This window comes from Chiloscyllium punctatum, chromosome 5, assembly GCF_047496795.1.
Source record: "Chiloscyllium punctatum isolate Juve2018m chromosome 5, sChiPun1.3, whole genome shotgun sequence".
In the NCBI taxonomy this organism is placed as follows: domain Eukaryota; kingdom Metazoa; phylum Chordata; class Chondrichthyes; order Orectolobiformes; family Hemiscylliidae; genus Chiloscyllium; species Chiloscyllium punctatum.
Window position 1 is genome coordinate 80,746,059 of NC_092743.1, and position 17,448 is coordinate 80,763,506.

At 43.1% G+C, this 17,448-nt stretch overlaps 1 protein-coding gene across 4 annotated transcripts in view; it reads right to left on the reverse strand.

Annotated features, from left to right (window-relative positions):
- LOC140477191 (uncharacterized) overlaps positions 1–9,140 on the reverse strand; it is a 51,530-nt gene extending 42,390 nt beyond the window's left edge. Inside the window, exons 1-2 of one of the 4 annotated variants that reach the window (XM_072570646.1) lie at positions 8,608–8,893; positions 4,638–4,685 (exon numbers count right to left, since the gene is read on the reverse strand). In XM_072570646.1, coding sequence (XP_072426747.1) covers positions 4,638–4,661 — 24 coding nt within the window. In that variant the 5' untranslated portion in view covers positions 4,662–4,685; positions 8,608–8,893. Of the gene's footprint in view, positions 1–4,637; positions 4,686–8,607; positions 8,894–9,059 lie in introns of those variants that run through there. The other 3 variants (XM_072570643.1, XM_072570645.1, XM_072570644.1) reach the window with 3 other exon arrangements.
- Between the last annotated feature and the right edge of the window lie 8,308 nt (positions 9,141–17,448).

Consider the following 17,448-nt stretch of genomic DNA (forward strand, 5'->3'; position numbering starts at 1 on the left):
TCCTAATTTCAGGCACTGACTCCAAACTGGCTGGTTACAGCCAGCGTACTGTGCATATGTAAATGAAGGATGATTTGGTGACAGAATACCAGCTTGTGTACTTATTTCAGCAGCAAAGGGAGAAACAGGATGTGTCTAAAGAACACTGTTCACATGCAACAGTCGTCTTTGAGTTGGGTAAACATTTCTGGCATCATGTCTTTATTTGGGAAACTTAACTCGTTCGATTCTGCCATCAAAGATTGGGCTCAATATGTGGAAAGGATGCAATATCTTTTCCAGGCAAACGACATTGTGGCAGATGAAAAGTAACGAGTAATCCTTCTGACTGCTTGCAGACCCACGTCATTTACGGTAACTAGGGGCTGAACTTTCCCAGAGGCACCAGTCAGTAAAGTTGACAGATTTGATTAAGTAATATTATGATCCCAAACCTCCTCCAATTCTGAGAAGCTATCAGCTTTATTCAACAGTCTGAGAACCAGGGGAATCCAAAATGGGATTTTTGACAAGGTTATGTGATTTTGGGTTAACCCTGAATGGAACGCTGAGAGACCATCTGGTATTTGTGATTAATGATGTAACCACGCGAAAGCATCTACTAGCTGAAGCCCAACTGGACTTCAACAAGCACTACAACTGGCTTTATCATTAGAAAATGTGGCAAGTGGAGCATGGGAGTTACAGCGCATCCCAATGGAAGTGGACTCCCTCATCTGTCCGACTGAGGGAATACAACTTGAGTATAGGCAATTGCCAAGCCTCCCGCAGAACATATCCTGAGCAGAGGGACCCTAGGCCAGCCCATGGCAAAACCCTAGAACAAAGTCGAGCCTTGACCAAATGTCTAAAACGTTCTTCAGAATCTGGGCAGGCAGGTCATTGTAGTTGCTGCCAGTAAGCTGGCTTGAGACAGCAAGGAATGCTACAAGGGCTGACTTCAGTAAGAGAATGCATAGACCATTATCTGGGAAAATGCACACCCTGGAAATTCCACCCACGAGTAGGGTGGGATAGTTAAGTTGATTAGCAACATTCAAATTAGAACCAATTGAAATTAATGTCTGGTTAAATGGTCCCCGGTTCTCATGGAGACAGCAGTAGTTTGCAGAACATGTCTTTAACAAGGTTCGCTCTGGACTCCAACCCTTACGTTTGTGTAAGACTTTGGCCAGATTGATAACTTATACTGGGAACCATAAGATATTAAGGATACAACTACAGTTCTGGTCTCCTATGAGAAGTTGTTGGTGGAGTTATGACCGATTGTAGTAAGAGGCTCGAGCCCAAGCCTATTGGAGTGGAATTGGTTGAGAAAGATTCACCTAAATTGGTTCAATATTGTTTGATTAGAAAATGGCTGCCTGAGTGAAGTCCTAATTAAATACCCAGCAGTTTTTCAAGAAGGGCTAGGGACTATCAAAGGGGCCAAGGCCACTTTACGTGTTGACCAGGAAACAAATCTGTGATTTTGCAAGGCCTGCCCCGTGCTATTTACCTTACTGATAAAAGTAGAGGCAGAAATCAGGATTTTGGAAAGTATAGGAACCATCACATCAGTACAGCTTGTGGAATGGCAGCATCTGTCATGCTGATTGTGAAGCCTGCTGGCTTGGTCCATCTTTGTGGGGATTTTAAGCAAACGTTAAAGCGCTTCTCACAACTGCATTAATACCCAATCCCTTGATGGAAGACATACATGCAAAATTGCCAGGGAGAGGGGGCATCTTTACAAGCTGGACATGAGCTTTGCCTACCTGTAATTGCGACTAGATGAGGAGTTCCAGAAGTACTCCACAATTAATACCTATTAGGAGTTGTACCAATATACAAGGCTGCTATTTGGGGTATCATCAGCCTACACCCTTTTCCAGCAGATGGTGGAGAACATTTTCAACATTTATGCAGTTGAAATTTATCTGGGTGATGTTTTAATAACCGGGAAGACAAATAATGAGCACTTGGAAATCTTGGAAATAGTGTTTATACATTTCTCCCAGGCAGGTAGAAATATGTTTAAAAATGTGTTCCAGGCACCCTGTGATCTACTTGGGCTACAGACATGACAAAATCAGGTTACATCTATTGGAAGATAAAATGAGAGTGATCAATGGTGTCTGTACCAGAGCTTAGGTCTTCCCTTGTGTTGGTAAATCATTGCGTGAAATTTATACGTAACCGTCTTGGTAGCCTTACATTTGGAAATGTTCATAGAGTCATAAAGATGTACAGCATGGAAATAGACCCTTTGGTCAAACTCGTCCATGCCGACCAGCTATCCCAACCTAATCTAGTCCCATTTGCCAACATTTGGCCCATATCCCTTTAAACCCTTTCTATTCATGTACTCATTCAGATGCCTATAAAATGCTGTAATTGTACTAGTCTCCACCAGCTTCTTTTGGCAGTTCATTTCATACACGCACCACCCTCTCTGTGAAAAAGTTGCCTCTTAGGAGCCTTTTAAATTCTACCCCTCTCACCCTAAAACTATGCCTATGCCCTCTAGTTTTGTACTCCCCCACCCTAGAGAAGAGACTTTGTCTATTTATCCTATCCATGCCCCTTATGACTTTATATACCTCTATAAGTTCACCCCCCCCCCCCCCCCCCCCCACCTTGGATGCCCCAGGGAAAACAGCCCCAACGCATTCAGCCTCTCCCCATAGCTCAAATCCTCCAAATCTGGAAATTTCTTTGTCAATCTTTTCTGAATCCTTTCAAGTTTCACACCATCTTTCCAATAGGAGGGAGACTGGAATTGCTCACAATACTCCAAAAGTGGCCTTACTAATGTCCTGTACAACCGTAACATGACCTCCCACTTCAATACTCAATAGTCTGAACAATATGGAGCCAGAAGGAGCCTTGAGGGAATGGAAAAGCAGCTATCATTATTGAAGGTGTTAGTCCACTATGATCTGAAGTGAGAGGTGGTGCTGACATGAAATGCCTCTCTTTACGGTGTCAGGGTAGTGTTTGCTCATCAGTTGCTGAATGGAGAGGAATGCCCAATCTCCTGGACTTTGGCTGATGTTGAATGCAAATATGTCCACATATACCCCTGGTCATTGTGGATACCTATTTTAAGTGGTTGGATGCTCATAGAGTTCATTCGGCAAACTCGGGATCACAAATGAAAAACTGCATTTGTGATACTTGGATTCCTAGAAGTATTATCCACAGATGTCATTTACCAGCAGGGAATTCCAGTATTTCTTAAAGTCAAATGACATTCGCTCCATACCATCCATCATCAAACGAACATTGAAGGCAGGTTTAAAGAAATAGCCAAACTGTCCTGGTTGCTATTCAATTACAGAACCACCCCTCACACAACTACAGGGATAATTCCAGAAGGAGTTGCTAATGGGGAGAAGACTCCACACCAGATTAGACCTGATAGTCCTGGACCTGGGGAGTGAGGGTGAAGCGGCAGCAGGAAAGCCAGTGTTGACCATATGCTTCCTCTAAGCAAGTGAGGCAGCTTACTTCAGGGAATGAAGTTTGGTGCCAGGACCAAGGAAATGGCCCTGCATGAGTACAAGGTGAGGTTGATGTGAAGTCAGGTCCCATAACATACAACGTTCATGTCGGTGAGGTGGCCCTGAACAAGCACCTGGATCACCTGAAAGCTGCTACCTAACAAATGGGGCAAAAGCAAAACATACCAGGTTCCTGTGAACAGCCAAAAGGCCTGTCAGAAACCATGGGTTCTCCCCTTCCACCGAGCATTGAGGAAACCTCGGAGTCAGAGATGGATGTAGCCTTGATACTGTTACCACTGAGTATGAGGAGGCAAGTCTCCCGGGATGCTCCAGATGCAGGAGATGGGCTACGGTCCAGTAAATGCCACCCATGTCTGAGTCAAGTCAGAGGAACCAGACCTGGGGTGAAGCTACCAGAGAAAGACCAGACGTACATCCCTGGACTTGGGAGAGGGACAGAGGTACGGAGAAGAATGTAATGATTGGAACTAGGTGGATTTCATTGACTATGAGATCTTTGATTGGTGTTATTAACATCAGCCAATCAGGGAGCCCTGGCTGATAAATAATAAACAGGGGGTTCCCACTCCAATGCTGTTTTGATTCAGTCCTTACCCTCCCATCCCTTCACTTCATGTTTCACGAGCATTGCCTCTGCCATGGCTCTGCTTGTCATTGGTTCCCTGGCCACATGGGTGCTTTTCTTGGTGGTGGAATATTAATAAAGTTATTTATACCACTGGTGTTTTTCACTGTGTCCTGCACCTATACACACACAACACGGGTGCTGGAGAAAATAAGACGTTGTATGGCGGCAGTGTTGGGGTTTAAAAGAAAAAATAAATAAATAAATAGATTTGAGACTTCAGGCACTGACTCGGAGCTGTATTATGCATATATAAATAAAGGATGACTTGTTGATGAGATATTGGCCTCTGCGCAGTTACTTCAATGTTATTAATATTAAGGCCCAGGATGAACCTGTCACTTCAACTTCAACACAAAATTGGGAGTTGCAACTTTGGGAGAACACCCAATTTTAGAAATAAATTCAAACAGGAACATCACAGGAAAGTGTTGGGTTAATTGGTTAATAATTGAAAACTGTTTATTTCGGTGAAAAGGATTAACTGAGAAACAACAACTTACCCGAGAGTCACAGAGGCACACCATTCAGCTGCTGGGTACCAGCCCGCACTAGGTTTGAAAAAAGATGAGAGTGACAACACAGAAAATCTGTAAATGAATTGCTTGGTAAGAAACTGCTGTTAGGGAATGCTTTTCATATATTCATTGATGGGATAAGGGCATTGCTGGCTAGGCCTGCTTTTACTGCCTGTCCCTAAATGCCCAGAGGGCAGTTAAGAGTCAATCACATTGTTGTGGGTCTGAAGTCAATGTAGGCCAGACCAGGTCAGGAAGACAGTTTCTTTCCCTAAAGGACATTAGTGAACCAGGTAGGTTTTTCCGACAGGGTAAAAACAATGACTGCAGATGCTGAAAACCAAATACTGGATTAGTGGTGCTGGAAGAGCACAGCAGTTCAGGCAGCATCCAATGAGCAGAGAAATCGACGTTTCGGGCAAAAGCCCTTCATCAGGAATAAAGGTTTTTCCGACAGTCAACAATGATCATTAGACTCTTAAATCCGTATTCTAATTGAATTCAAATTCAAATGTCTGGATTAATAGTCTAGCGATAATACCACTAGGCCATTGCCTCCTCAGAGATTGCTATAAAATATTAATGATTTTGAAATGTTTTTGAACAGGTCTGTTTCTGGGGAAGATGGGACCTATACATGTACGATGGGTTATGTTAAAGCCAAAATGGGATTGACATTCATAGCGTGCTGTGCAGTGGTATGGTTGTGGTAGGGGAAAGGGGATAGTGCTAGAAACTGAGGGCGGGGGAGGGGGTCCAGACTGCCTCCCAATCATTTTCTGCCCACACCTGGGGTTGCCATTAATGTGGGTTAGTTCACCCACTCTCGACAGTCTTCTGACTACTGCACGGTGCTGGAGTGTGGGTGGGGAGTGAGAGCTCTGGGTCTGATTTCCAGCTGAGAAAGGTGTAGTCAGGTATGGAGAGGGCCTGGAGGGGCACAGCAATATTAGTGTGCTCATAAGTGGAGGAGTATCCCAGGATACAGAATCTTCAGATGAAACTGGAGTGGGTTGGTAGGTGGTGTAGATGAGGAGGAGTGTTGTTGTAATATTGATCATCGGAAGACATTTAAAAGGGGAGCAGAGAGAGTGCAGGACCAACATGTTCCTTTAAAAAGGTGAAGTGTGGGACCAACAACTCAAGAAACTCTGGATGTTAAGGAATGTACAAGATCAGATGAGGAAAAATAAAGGAAGCTTGTCATAGATACTGTGGGCTGAAAACAGTCGATACCCTAGAGGAGCCTAGAAATGCAGGGATTGCTTAATAAAAAACTGTGAGTAAAGGGGGGACATGATAGTAACATCACGAAAAAATACAAATAAATTTTATAAGTATATTAAGGATGAAAGAATAACCATGGAAAGAGTAAGGCCCATAAAGGATCAAAGTGGCAATGTGTGTGTGTGGAGCCAGAAGACATTGCTAAGGTTTGAAATGAATCTTTCCCACCTACATTCACTTTCAAGGAGGATGATGTAGGTATAGAAATCAGAGAGGTGCTCTGTGATGGACTTGAACAAATTAGCACTGGGGGTGGGGGTGGGGGGAAGCCATTAATGATTTTAACAGGCTTGAACATAGACAAATCCTGAGGCCCAAATGAGATGCACCCTAGGCTGCTATGAGAGGCAGTGGAATAGACTGCAAAGACTCTGATATTAATTTTCAATACCTATCTGGCTACAAGAGGGGTGCCGGAGGATTGGAAGTCAGCTAATGTGGTTTCATTATTCAAGAAAGGTGGCATAAAGTAGGAAACCACTGGATTTAATATTAAGTGAGTTTAATATCAGTGATAGAGAAATTATTGAAAAAGTTTTGGGGAACATAATTAAACAATGTCCACTTGGAGAGTCACAAATTGATCAAGGATAGTCAGTATGGCTTTATAAGGTGAGTTCACGTGTAACAAATTCAATTCAATTTTTTCAAGGAGGTGTTTAGGTAAGTAAATCTGGGTTGAGCAGTTGACATCATCTGAATGAACTTCTTAAATTCATACTTTTGACAAGGTTTCACATGGCAGACTGGTTAAAAAGCTAAAAGCCTATGGGCAATTTGGCAAATTGGATCAAAAGTTAGCTTAGTGGCAGGATGCAGAGGGTCATGGTAGAATGGTGGGTTTTTTTAAGTGGAAGCTTGTGTTCAGTAATGCACCACAATGTTTAATTATGGGTCCCCTGCTATTTGAAGTGGATGTCAATGATATATACACGAATGTAGGAGGTATGTTCAATAGATTCACGGAAGCCAAGAAAATTGTTGGTGTAAATAGTGTGGAGGAAAGCCTTGGGCTACAGGTCAATATGGACTGGCTGGTCAGATGGGCAACAGTGGCAAAAAGGTTTTTAATCCTGAAAAATGAGGTGATGCATTTTGTAAGGACTAACAAGGCCAAAGGGTACAAAGTGAATGGTAGAATCTTGGAAAGTAGAGGATTAGAAGGACAACAGTGTGTATGTTCATAGATCCTTGAAGGCACATAGGACAAATAAGTAAGGTGGGTAAGAAGGTATAATGCATTCTTGCCTTTATTACTCAAGACATTGAATACAAGAGCAAGGAGGGTATAATAAGAGTTGTTTATAACATTAGTTAAACCACACCTGGAAGGTACTCAATGCTATAGAATGTGTTTGCACAAGAGAAGATTCACCAAGATATTCCTTGGGTTGGAGTGATTCCACTATGAAGAGAGACTAGATTCACTGGGGTTGTTTTCCTCACAGCAAAGAAGGCTGGTGAGGGGTGGGGGGTGGGAGGAGAACACCTCATTGAGGTGACCAAAGTTCTGAGAGGTAATAATAAGGAGATAGTGTGAAGCTTTTTCCCCTTGGTGGAGACTAACAATAACCAGGAGGTGCATTTTAAGGGAAGTTGATTTCAGGAAAACATTTTATCACCAAGGGGGTTGGGGGTATCTGAACTCACTATCGAAAAGGATGACAGACGTGGGATCTCGCAAGACATATAAGAAGTATTTAGATGAAATGCCATAGAATTCAGGGTTACAGGCCAAGTACTAGAAAATAGGATGAGAATATGAGTGACTACTAGTGAGGGACTCCTTAAGATAATGCTAGCTGAATCTAATGTCAGTCAGACAGTTATCTGCATTGGGATCCCAGGAGTGAAAGTCCCATACAGTGAGAACTGTTGGCCAATCTAGAGAAGGCCATGGCTGCAACTGATAGATGAGCAGGAGGCCGGAAGCACACAGCAAGCCAGGCTGTAACTGGAACAGGGTATGAGGTGAGTAATTACTTTTGGGGTGGAGAGGAGGAGTTGTTTGTGGGGTTGAGGGTTGTTAGGGTAGGAGTTTCATTGCAAGGGTGGGGAACATGGGTTCTAACAGACAGCCACAACACCCCTAAACAATGTCCAGGCCCTCAATCACCCACTGATTGTCTTTGATTGAGAGAATCTCCATCCATTGGCAGCACAGAGATGCAAGAGGCCCTCAAGTGCTCTTTAAAAGACTGTACTAGGGCTTGAATTGGCAGTGGGGTGACCAGGAACGTCCCTACCCTGTAACACTACACTGTATAATTAAGTACCCTTCTTGCCTCTAAATTTCCTGCTCCCTGGAATATAGCAGATAGCTGATTTTGAGATATTGAAAGTCAGCTTGTTAAAGGCAAAAGGCTTGTTTTGGGGGGGGGGGGGGGGGGGCGGTAGGAGACATGTGGAAGGGAGAGGAGGAAAGTGCCCAAGATAGTGATCCCAAAGAAAAAAAAGTGGAATTTTAAAACGGGTAGCTTTAGTTTGGGATTACCTTGACATCATTTACTGGGCCTGCAACTGACCTATGAATATTATAAGAAACTTGTCTAAAAGTCAATGTTAATGAACTAAGAAGGATACATGTACAGCAGTGTAAGCGAAATTGGACACTTCCTTTTGGCAACGGAGGCATTTTTAGACGCTTTGAACGAAAAGTAATACTCACTGGAGCAGACACTGGTCAATGAAATATCCTTCACCAGGAGACTTTACACAAGCTGCGAACTGTTAATACACTTTGCAATGATTTCTGCGGGAGACTTAGATGTTAACAAAAAATAACTGCTGACGTTGCATATTTTTTTAACTACTCGCTTTTATAACAGGCTGGTCTCCGCCTCCAGCCACATACAGTTACACAACACTGAGTGGGACGGCTTCAACAGGCTGTAACATGATACTGGCTTTGCGGCAACTCAACTCGGTCAGCAGACTATAACTTGCTCTATGTGTGACTAAGCAGCGTGTAGCTACATCAAATCGTCGCCCAGAGAGAAATTCTGTAGACCACGCCACTGCAGCACAATCTACCGCACTTCCCCACTCTGAATACAGTATGCCAAAGAGAGCACTTTGCAAGATAATCTCCATACAAAACACTACTTCAATATTACATACCTTGTGGATTCCACAATGAAGGGCAAACAGCCCTGTCTTGGCGTTCAGTGAGAGGGACGGGTAAAACTGCTGAATGAAACGTTTTCCTATCGGCAAACAAAACATCTTTTTGAAGAATAGACATAAATAAATAACTTTTTTAAAATTAATGAGTTGTAAAATTAACAACCGGGCTAAAGTTCACATTCCCAACTGGGAAGTAAAGTGGCCGTTGGATAACAACTTCCTGGACATCCATATCTCTACCAAACGGACACCTGAAAGTGAAATATGAAGATGATAGTGACTCTTGTAACCGGGAGACTGCCGCTGATGGCTGTGACCTGTGGAGGCTGACTTTTAGAATGGATTAAAAGAGGCAAACAGAAACAAAAACTACTAAGATTGGAAGAGGACCTAGAGAAGAGATCATCTAAATATTGTATCTTCTCAGCCAGTCTTCCAGTATATCAAATATTGTAGAGAGCAGGAATCCTGAGATCCAGGCAACAATCAACACAAGAGTTCACCAATACAAGACCAACCATCCAAAAGGCTGCCACTACAATAATTGTGGGGAAAATTCATTATGATTAAAAGATGATTGTGCAATGCAGGAAACAATGATATTATCATTCATACCAACACAGATTTGTATCCTAATCTGTCAAATCCCTGCCAGCCTTTGCACTTGTATGATGTCCCTCAGGGTTAAATAATCAGTTTTGCTTGGCACTTGTACAGCATGAATGTGTACAATGATAACAAGAAGACTGACTAGTGGCAGTGAATCTACCAGAGCTTTCCCAGATGGTTCAGGTGGCTGTCTAAAGATTCATTTAGATGTACTATTATAACAGAGGCCTTGCTGCATTTGGCCACAGGCTGTTTCAGTTTCTGAGGAGTCAGAAATGGTGCTGAATATTGTGTAATCATTAACAAACCTCTCCACTTCTAACCTTTTGATGGAGGCAAGTTCACTACTGAAACAACTGAAGATAATTGGGTGTACTGTACTCTGGTGAAGGATACCTGTAGAGATGTCCTGGAGCTGAGCTGATTGACTGTTTATGTGTGCTGTTGTGGTTTTTGATGCCTAAGTGGATATCAGGTTATCCATTCAGTTTCATTCCTTTGTTGCAGTTTGATAGGACATTTCAGAGTGCGTAGAATCAGAGATTCATACAGCAAGGAAACAGACCCTTCAGTCCAATTTGGCCTGGCCAACCAGACATCCCAATCTGACCTACTCTCATTTGCCAGCATTTGGCCCATGTCCCTCTAAAACCTTCCTGTTCACATTCCTATCCAGATGCCTTTTAATTTTTGTAATTGAACCTGCCTCTACCACTTCCTGTGGCAACTTGCTCCATACACACACCACCCTCTGCATGGAAAAAGTTGCCCCTCAGGTATCTTTTAAATCTTTCCCCTCTCACCCATGCCCTCTAGGTTTGGACTTCCCCCATCCTAGGAAAAAAACCTTGGCAATTCACCCTATCCATGCCTCTCATGATTTTATAAGGTCACCCCTCAGCCTCCAACCCTCCAGGGAAGAAGCCCCAGTCAACTTAGCCTCTCCCTATAACTCATCTGCAGTCACAAGCAAAGACCAGTTGAAGATGGCATTAGGAAACCAGATGAGGTTTTATGACATTGAACAATAGTTATATGGTTACCACTGGACTAGCTTTAATTTCAAGATTTATTAGTTCAAATGAAATGTCATCATCTGTGGTGAAATTTGAACTAATGCCCACCAGTGCATGAGGAGAGATCTCTAGCTTAGTCCAGGCTCAGTATCAATACTACAAAATTGTTGAACTCAATATTATGTATAGAAGGTTACAGAGGGTGGATTCAAGGATGAAGCTTGAGTTGGAATCCAAGCGGAGTGAGACTGATCCAGAGGCAGTCACTGATTAATTTGGATGTGGCTGCGGAAGCATGTTTTGGCAAATATCTTATCAAACATCTGCAACTTTCTGGTCCTAACAATTTTAGGGCTTGAGGCACCTTCTCCCATGTCCTTATCCCTACCCCTGTACATCAAATGAGCTGCTACCACACACATCCATTGTCATCAACTAATAATCTCCGTTAACAGCTATTTATTCTCTTAGACTATCATTTACCCACTCCCTTGTCTGTGCAATTGTGTTTCTCTCTCATTGGACTCTATCTTCACTTATTGTTTACTCTCTTCCAGTCCCCACTCCATCTTTTACATAAATACCGACCTATTCCTAGCTACCATCAATTCTGAAGAAGGGTCACTGGACTCAAAATATTAACACTGATTTCTGTTCAAAGATGCTGCCAGACCTAGTGAGTTTTTTCCAGCAAATTCAGTTTTTGTGATCTATGTTTCCAGGCTCCTATATAATTACTTTGAAGCAACTTGTATATAGTACATCTCCAGGAAAGGTAAGGACACTGCCATTGCACCACAAAAGCTTCTTGAGCACAGATGTTTCTCCAATAAATATGTACCTCTTGGGTATAATTAGCTCCTAAGCCAATTAGCAACAGGCATCTCAAAATTTGGTTTCATCTGGATGACATCTACCCCTTGTTGTAGTAGGTTGGTTACAAGTTTAATGGGGGGACCTAATGTGGGTGTCATTATTAGAATTTTTAGTGCTTTTTTGCAATACTGTATAGCTCCCATTCTGCTCATACCAGAACAACTAAGATTTGTCCTTGGTTACCAGTTGTCCTTGTCTTACAGATAATACTTTAAATGTTCCTTTCTATTATTATTTTTCAGCCTGCTGTTAAATAGGACTTAGTCATCATCATTGTCTAATGTTTGTGATTCTGATTTACAGATTCTGCAATTCTTCCTGTCTTAGATCAGATTTATTCCTTTACCCCTGCCAGCCTAATGAGGCCTAATCACCAGTTTCCAAAATGCAAAAGCATCCTTCTTCTTTGATGATATTAGTGGGCAGATTATTTTCAGTCTTTGACAGTAGAATTTATGGAGATTACACCATATATGTGCCTATAATGTACATCCATTCCTGGATAAGGAGTGGAGTTAATATATAATGTAATCTTATGGATATTAGAAAATTGCTTAAAAATTAAAGAACAGTGGCCATGTCCAATTCAGTTGCATTGCTTGTCAGATATTTGTTGGAAAAAGGTTGTGGAAATGGATTTCTATACTTTCTACTACTCCTGAACCAATAATGCCTCCACATCAATGTTATTTTAATCAGTCTGTTGAGGGCATGATTCAACTAGGAATACTTATATATTCATTACAAATGTATTTGTTTTTACTTTCAGTACAGTAGATGATTTTCTTCATTGCTTTTCTTTTATTCATTTACTCATGGGATGTGGACATCACTGGATTGGCCAGCATTTATTGCCTGTCCTTATTTGGCATTGCGAAGGTGGTGGTGAGCTGCCTTCTTGAACCGCTGTAGATAAAAGCACAGTGTTGACAAAATGCTTTTGGGGAGTGAGTCCTGGGATTTTGATCCAACCTCATTAAAGAACAGTAATAATGTGGAATTCTCCTTTGGGGCCTTGGGTGGAGTTGAGAGGGGAGGTTTGGGCGCAGGTTTTACAATTCTGGTGGTGGGAGGGGAAGGTGCCAGGAGGGGAGGGTGGGTTGTTGGGGGGATGTGGACCTGACTAGGTAGTCACAGAGGGAACGGTCTTTGCGGAACATGGAAAAGGGTGGGGAGGAAAATATATCCCTGGTGGTGGGGTCCGTTTGGAGGTGGCGGAAATGTCGGCAGTAATTTGAGGGTGCATACATGAGGATGAATGGTCGCACAACATCGTGGGCTGAAGGGCCTGTTCTGTGCTGTACTGTTCTATGTTCCATGTTCTATGTTCTATGATGTGGTTTATGCGAAGGTTGGTAGGGTGGAAGGTGAGCACCAGGGGGGTTCTGTCCTTGTTACAGTTGGAGGGGTGGGGTTTGAGGGCAGAGGTGCGGGATGTGGATGAGATGCGTTTGAGGGCATCTTCTACCAAATGGGAAGGGAAATTGCTGTCTTTAAAGAAGGAGGCCATCTGGTGTGTTCTGTGGTGGAATTGGTCCTCCTGGGAGCAGATACAGTGGAGGCGGAGGAATTGGGAATACGGGATGGCATTTTTGCAGGAGATAAGTGGGAAGAGGTGTCATCCAGGTAGCTGTGGGAGTCCAATGCAATGGTGCACACAAACAGTCGGGTATACGTGAATGCCCAGCTGTCTGACTCTAATAAGGACATTAGAAAGAGTAAATGTTTATTTCGCGGACTTAACTGCACATATTGATACCTGGTTAAATTTGACAGCTTTGGCCTCTCTCCTTGACATCAAAGCCACTGCTCCTTAGACAAACTGCCTGCTCCCAACAGCAAGGCAGCAGCAGACCGCAACATGTTTGCTGCTAGGACAAGGCAGGCTGCTCCCATCTTTTTGAGGTGCTTACAACCTCTGATTGGATGCTGAGTATGCCTCCCGTTCAAGTAATGCATTTCAATTCAACAACATTGCAAGAATGACAGTTCAGGTATTGGGTGAGGACCCAGAATTCATCTGGGTGTCAGGATCATAACTGTTTTAACAATAATGTACATTAACTCTGTTTTTCTCTCTGCAAATGCTACCAGACTTGCTGAGTATTTCCAGAGTGCTTTGTTTTTATGTTGTGTGATATTATGTCTTCACTGTTCACTTTTTCTCCCTCTTCTGCTGAAAATAATCCCTCAGTTCAGATCTCTGTAGGAATTGGAAATTTAAATTTCTTTTTTTGTACAGCTGAAAGAATAATGTGAGGATTTCATGTAATAAACAATTAACGTATCAAATGACTAGTAATGCTATTGACTGAGCACTCTCTTTTGTAGCCAACATATACTTTAAATTATAGAAACAAATCATTGCTTTTTCTTACGACACTCTTGACTGAATTTCAGTACATATTGCAAACAGTTCCTAGGTATTCCCAGCCTCTTCCTTTTTACTTTCCAAGCTAGGTAACCTCCAATCCCAGAACTACCTCTCAATTTAAGTATTACATTGTCTGATTTTTTTCCTTTAGCTCCAAGCTACACAAGTCTTCCACTCTCTGTTCCTCACAATTCACCCTTTAACTTCCTATTCGCTGTCCTGATCCCCAAAAGCTGCTGCTCCAGTTTGGGCATTGCAACAGGAAGTGAAATCAGAGGCTTGTGAAATTTAAACTGAAGGATACAGCATCCCCACCCCACCCCCCCCCCCCCCCCCCCCACCAGAGTTGCAGAGGATCACTGTGGAGAAAAATCTGACATTTTGAATTAAAGTGGAAAGTCTGAAGAAGACTCAGGAGATTTGGTTCCGTTAATAGAAATTCCTGGATATTATCTCCCGGTTATTTTTACAGGAGTTAAAAGGGTGAGAATGGGGCAGGGGAGTGAGAAAAGAGAGAGAGCGTATCTATTCTGTCCCCCAACCAATACTCAATGAAACTGTATTCCAGGCCCTAAGATGGTTTCCCTGGCCTGGATGAGATAGCAACAAAACCAGAGACAGCAATTGAAGCAGCGATATTGTAGAGGAGGCATGAGCAGATTGAGGATGAACCAGCAGAGTGAGGAGTTGGAAGCTGACACAATGCAACTGATGAAGACAGCAGAGAATGAGGAGGCCAGGAGAGGTAGTGAAGGAGCCCCGAGAGGTCCCAGTGCAGGAGTAGGAGGAGGTTAAAATGGTGGAGGTCAGGAAGAGCAGGACTAGGTTGATGTGTTAGGGAAGCAGGAGGAGGTAGTGGAGGAGCAGCAGAAAGGAGGTGCAGCACAGGAGCAAGAGAAGAGTAGCAGGAAGATGTTGAGGTGGTAGCCCAGCAGAAGGAGGTTGATGCAGCACAGGATAGGGAGGAGGTAGAGACAATGAAGGAGTAAGAGAAGGTACAGGCTGCACTGGAGCTGGCAGAGATAGATGCAGTACAGGAGCAGGAGGAAGACCAGAACGCATAGGAACAGGAGGACATTGAAGTAGTTGAGGAACAGGGGGAGACAGATGTAGCACAAGAGCATGAGGAGATGCAGCCTGCACAAGAACAGGACAGAGATAGACATGGCACACATGCAGGAAGATGTGGAAGCAGCACAGGAGCAGGAAGAGGTCCAGCATATGCAATAGCAGGGAAAGGGAGAGGCAGGGGCAGCAGAGGAGGAGGAGATTGTCCAGTCTACACAGAAAGAGGAAGATGCAGCACAGGAGCAGGAAGAGGTAGGTGCAGCACAGGAGCACAAGCAGGTAAATGCAGCTGGGAGCATGAAGAGCAAGAAACAACACAGGAGGTAAATACAGCTCAGGAACAGGAGGTGACCTAGTCTGCCCAGGAGAAGTTAGATGCAGTGCAGGAGCAAGAGAAGAAAGATGCATTACAGGTACAGAAAGATCTCCAGACACACAGTAGCATGAGGTGGTAGTTGCTGCACAGGCACAAGAGAAGTTCGAGGCAGCAGAGGAGCAACAGCAGATCCAATCTGCGCAGATGCAACATAGGGCAGGAAAAGGTCTAGTCTGTGCAGGATCAAGAGGAAGTAGATGCTGTACAGGAGTTAGAGGATACAGAGACATCATAGGAGTAGGAGAAGGTCCAGTCTGTGCATAGACAAGAGCAGGACTAGACTGCATAGAAACAGGTGGGGATAGAGAGAGCACAGGAGGGGGAGAAGGAGGCAGGGGCATCACAAGAGCAGGTTGAGCTGATGAATCACAGGAGCAAGAGGAGGTAGATGCAGCAAAGAGCAGGCGGATGTCCAATCTGCACGAAACAACACCTGGTTTCATTTCACCTATGCCCCTTATCTATAACTGTCCCAGAAAAATCTTTGAACTAGTGGGATTTAAACAATGGGTAACAAAGGCCCTAAACAGTTTTTTGCTGTAAAACATGTGGATCATCAGTAAATATCATGATATTAAATTGAAAGAGCTAAGACCCTGACAGAGGTGAATTCCAATTTTCATGCTTATTTTAGTTTTCATTGCTTCAGTAGGAATCCTAAGTTGTGCTCTGATAGTGGACAGAGAACTTACTTTCTCAATGGTAAGTATGATATCTCAGAAATAATGTTCAAAAGTGCATCTTGCTTGTGGCATTCAGATAAGTAATGGGCAGTTTGCGCTACTCAGGTACCTGCATTTATATACTATTGCAACTACTAACATGACCCGGGTTCAATTCCCACCTCAGGCGACTGACTGTGTGGAGTTTGCATGTTCTCCCCGTGTCTGCGTGGGTTTCCTCCGGGTGCTCCGGTTTCCTCCCACAGTCCACAGTCAGGTGAATTGGCCATGCTAAATTGCCATAGTGTTAGGTAAGGGGTAAATGTAAGGGTATGGGTGGGTTGCACTTCGGTGTGGACTTGTTGGGCCGAGGGGCTTGTTTCCCCACTGTAAGTAATCTAATCTGATCTAATCTAATCTAATGATCATAGTGCTTTTTCTTATGACGGGGAAGGTAAATGCAATTTAGGAGAAGGAGGATGCCTTGACAGCACAGAAGCTGAAGAAATTAGAGGTAGTACAGCAGGTAGAGTAGACATACATTTTTTTAAAGTCAATGAAAAGATTGATAAACTTGCTAATTTTCATTTGCATTTTCATGCATAGTTTGTTTATTGTATTTGTTGGCAATTTGATATCTTTGAAAGCTTCAGTTTGATGCCTTTGAGAGCTTAGTTTTAATGGTTAGGTTGGCTTCCAGTACTTCAATATCTTTGAGTGCCACATTCGCTAATGACAAAAATTGTTGATTTCAAAAGAAAGCGGCGCACACTATCAGAAGGACATGATTTCATTGGTGACGGTGCAGATGAGATTCACAGATGTTGTCTGAGATGAAAAGTTTCAGTTATGAGAAGAGATTGGATAAGCTGGGTTTGATTTCCTTGAACCAGATGAGGTTGAGGGGATATCTGATCAAGGGATAAAAAAACTTATGAGAGTGGCAGATGTGTCTAAGACCAGAAAGCATAAGTTTACGGTCAGGAGTAAGAAGTTTAGAGGAGGTCCTGAAAAGTGGAGGCCGGTAGTTCTTAACATTTAGGAAGCATTTGGATGAACACATAAAATGCCAGGGCATATTAGGCTATGGACCAAGAGCAGGTAAATGATAAGTAGTTTGGTATTTGTTGGTCAGCATAGAATGGTGGGCTGAAGGGCCTGTTTCTATGCTGTATAACTCTATAACACCCTAAAGTCAAAGGGCCATAGTAGCACCTTAGAATCATACAGAAACAGAACCTCTGGTCCAACCAGACCATGCTTTCCATAATCCCAAACTAAACTAGTCTCACCTACGTGGGCTTGGTCTATATCTCTACAACTATTTCTTATTCATGCACTTATCCAAATGTCTTCCAAATGGCTGTATGAACATCCACCAGGTTCATTCAACATATGAACC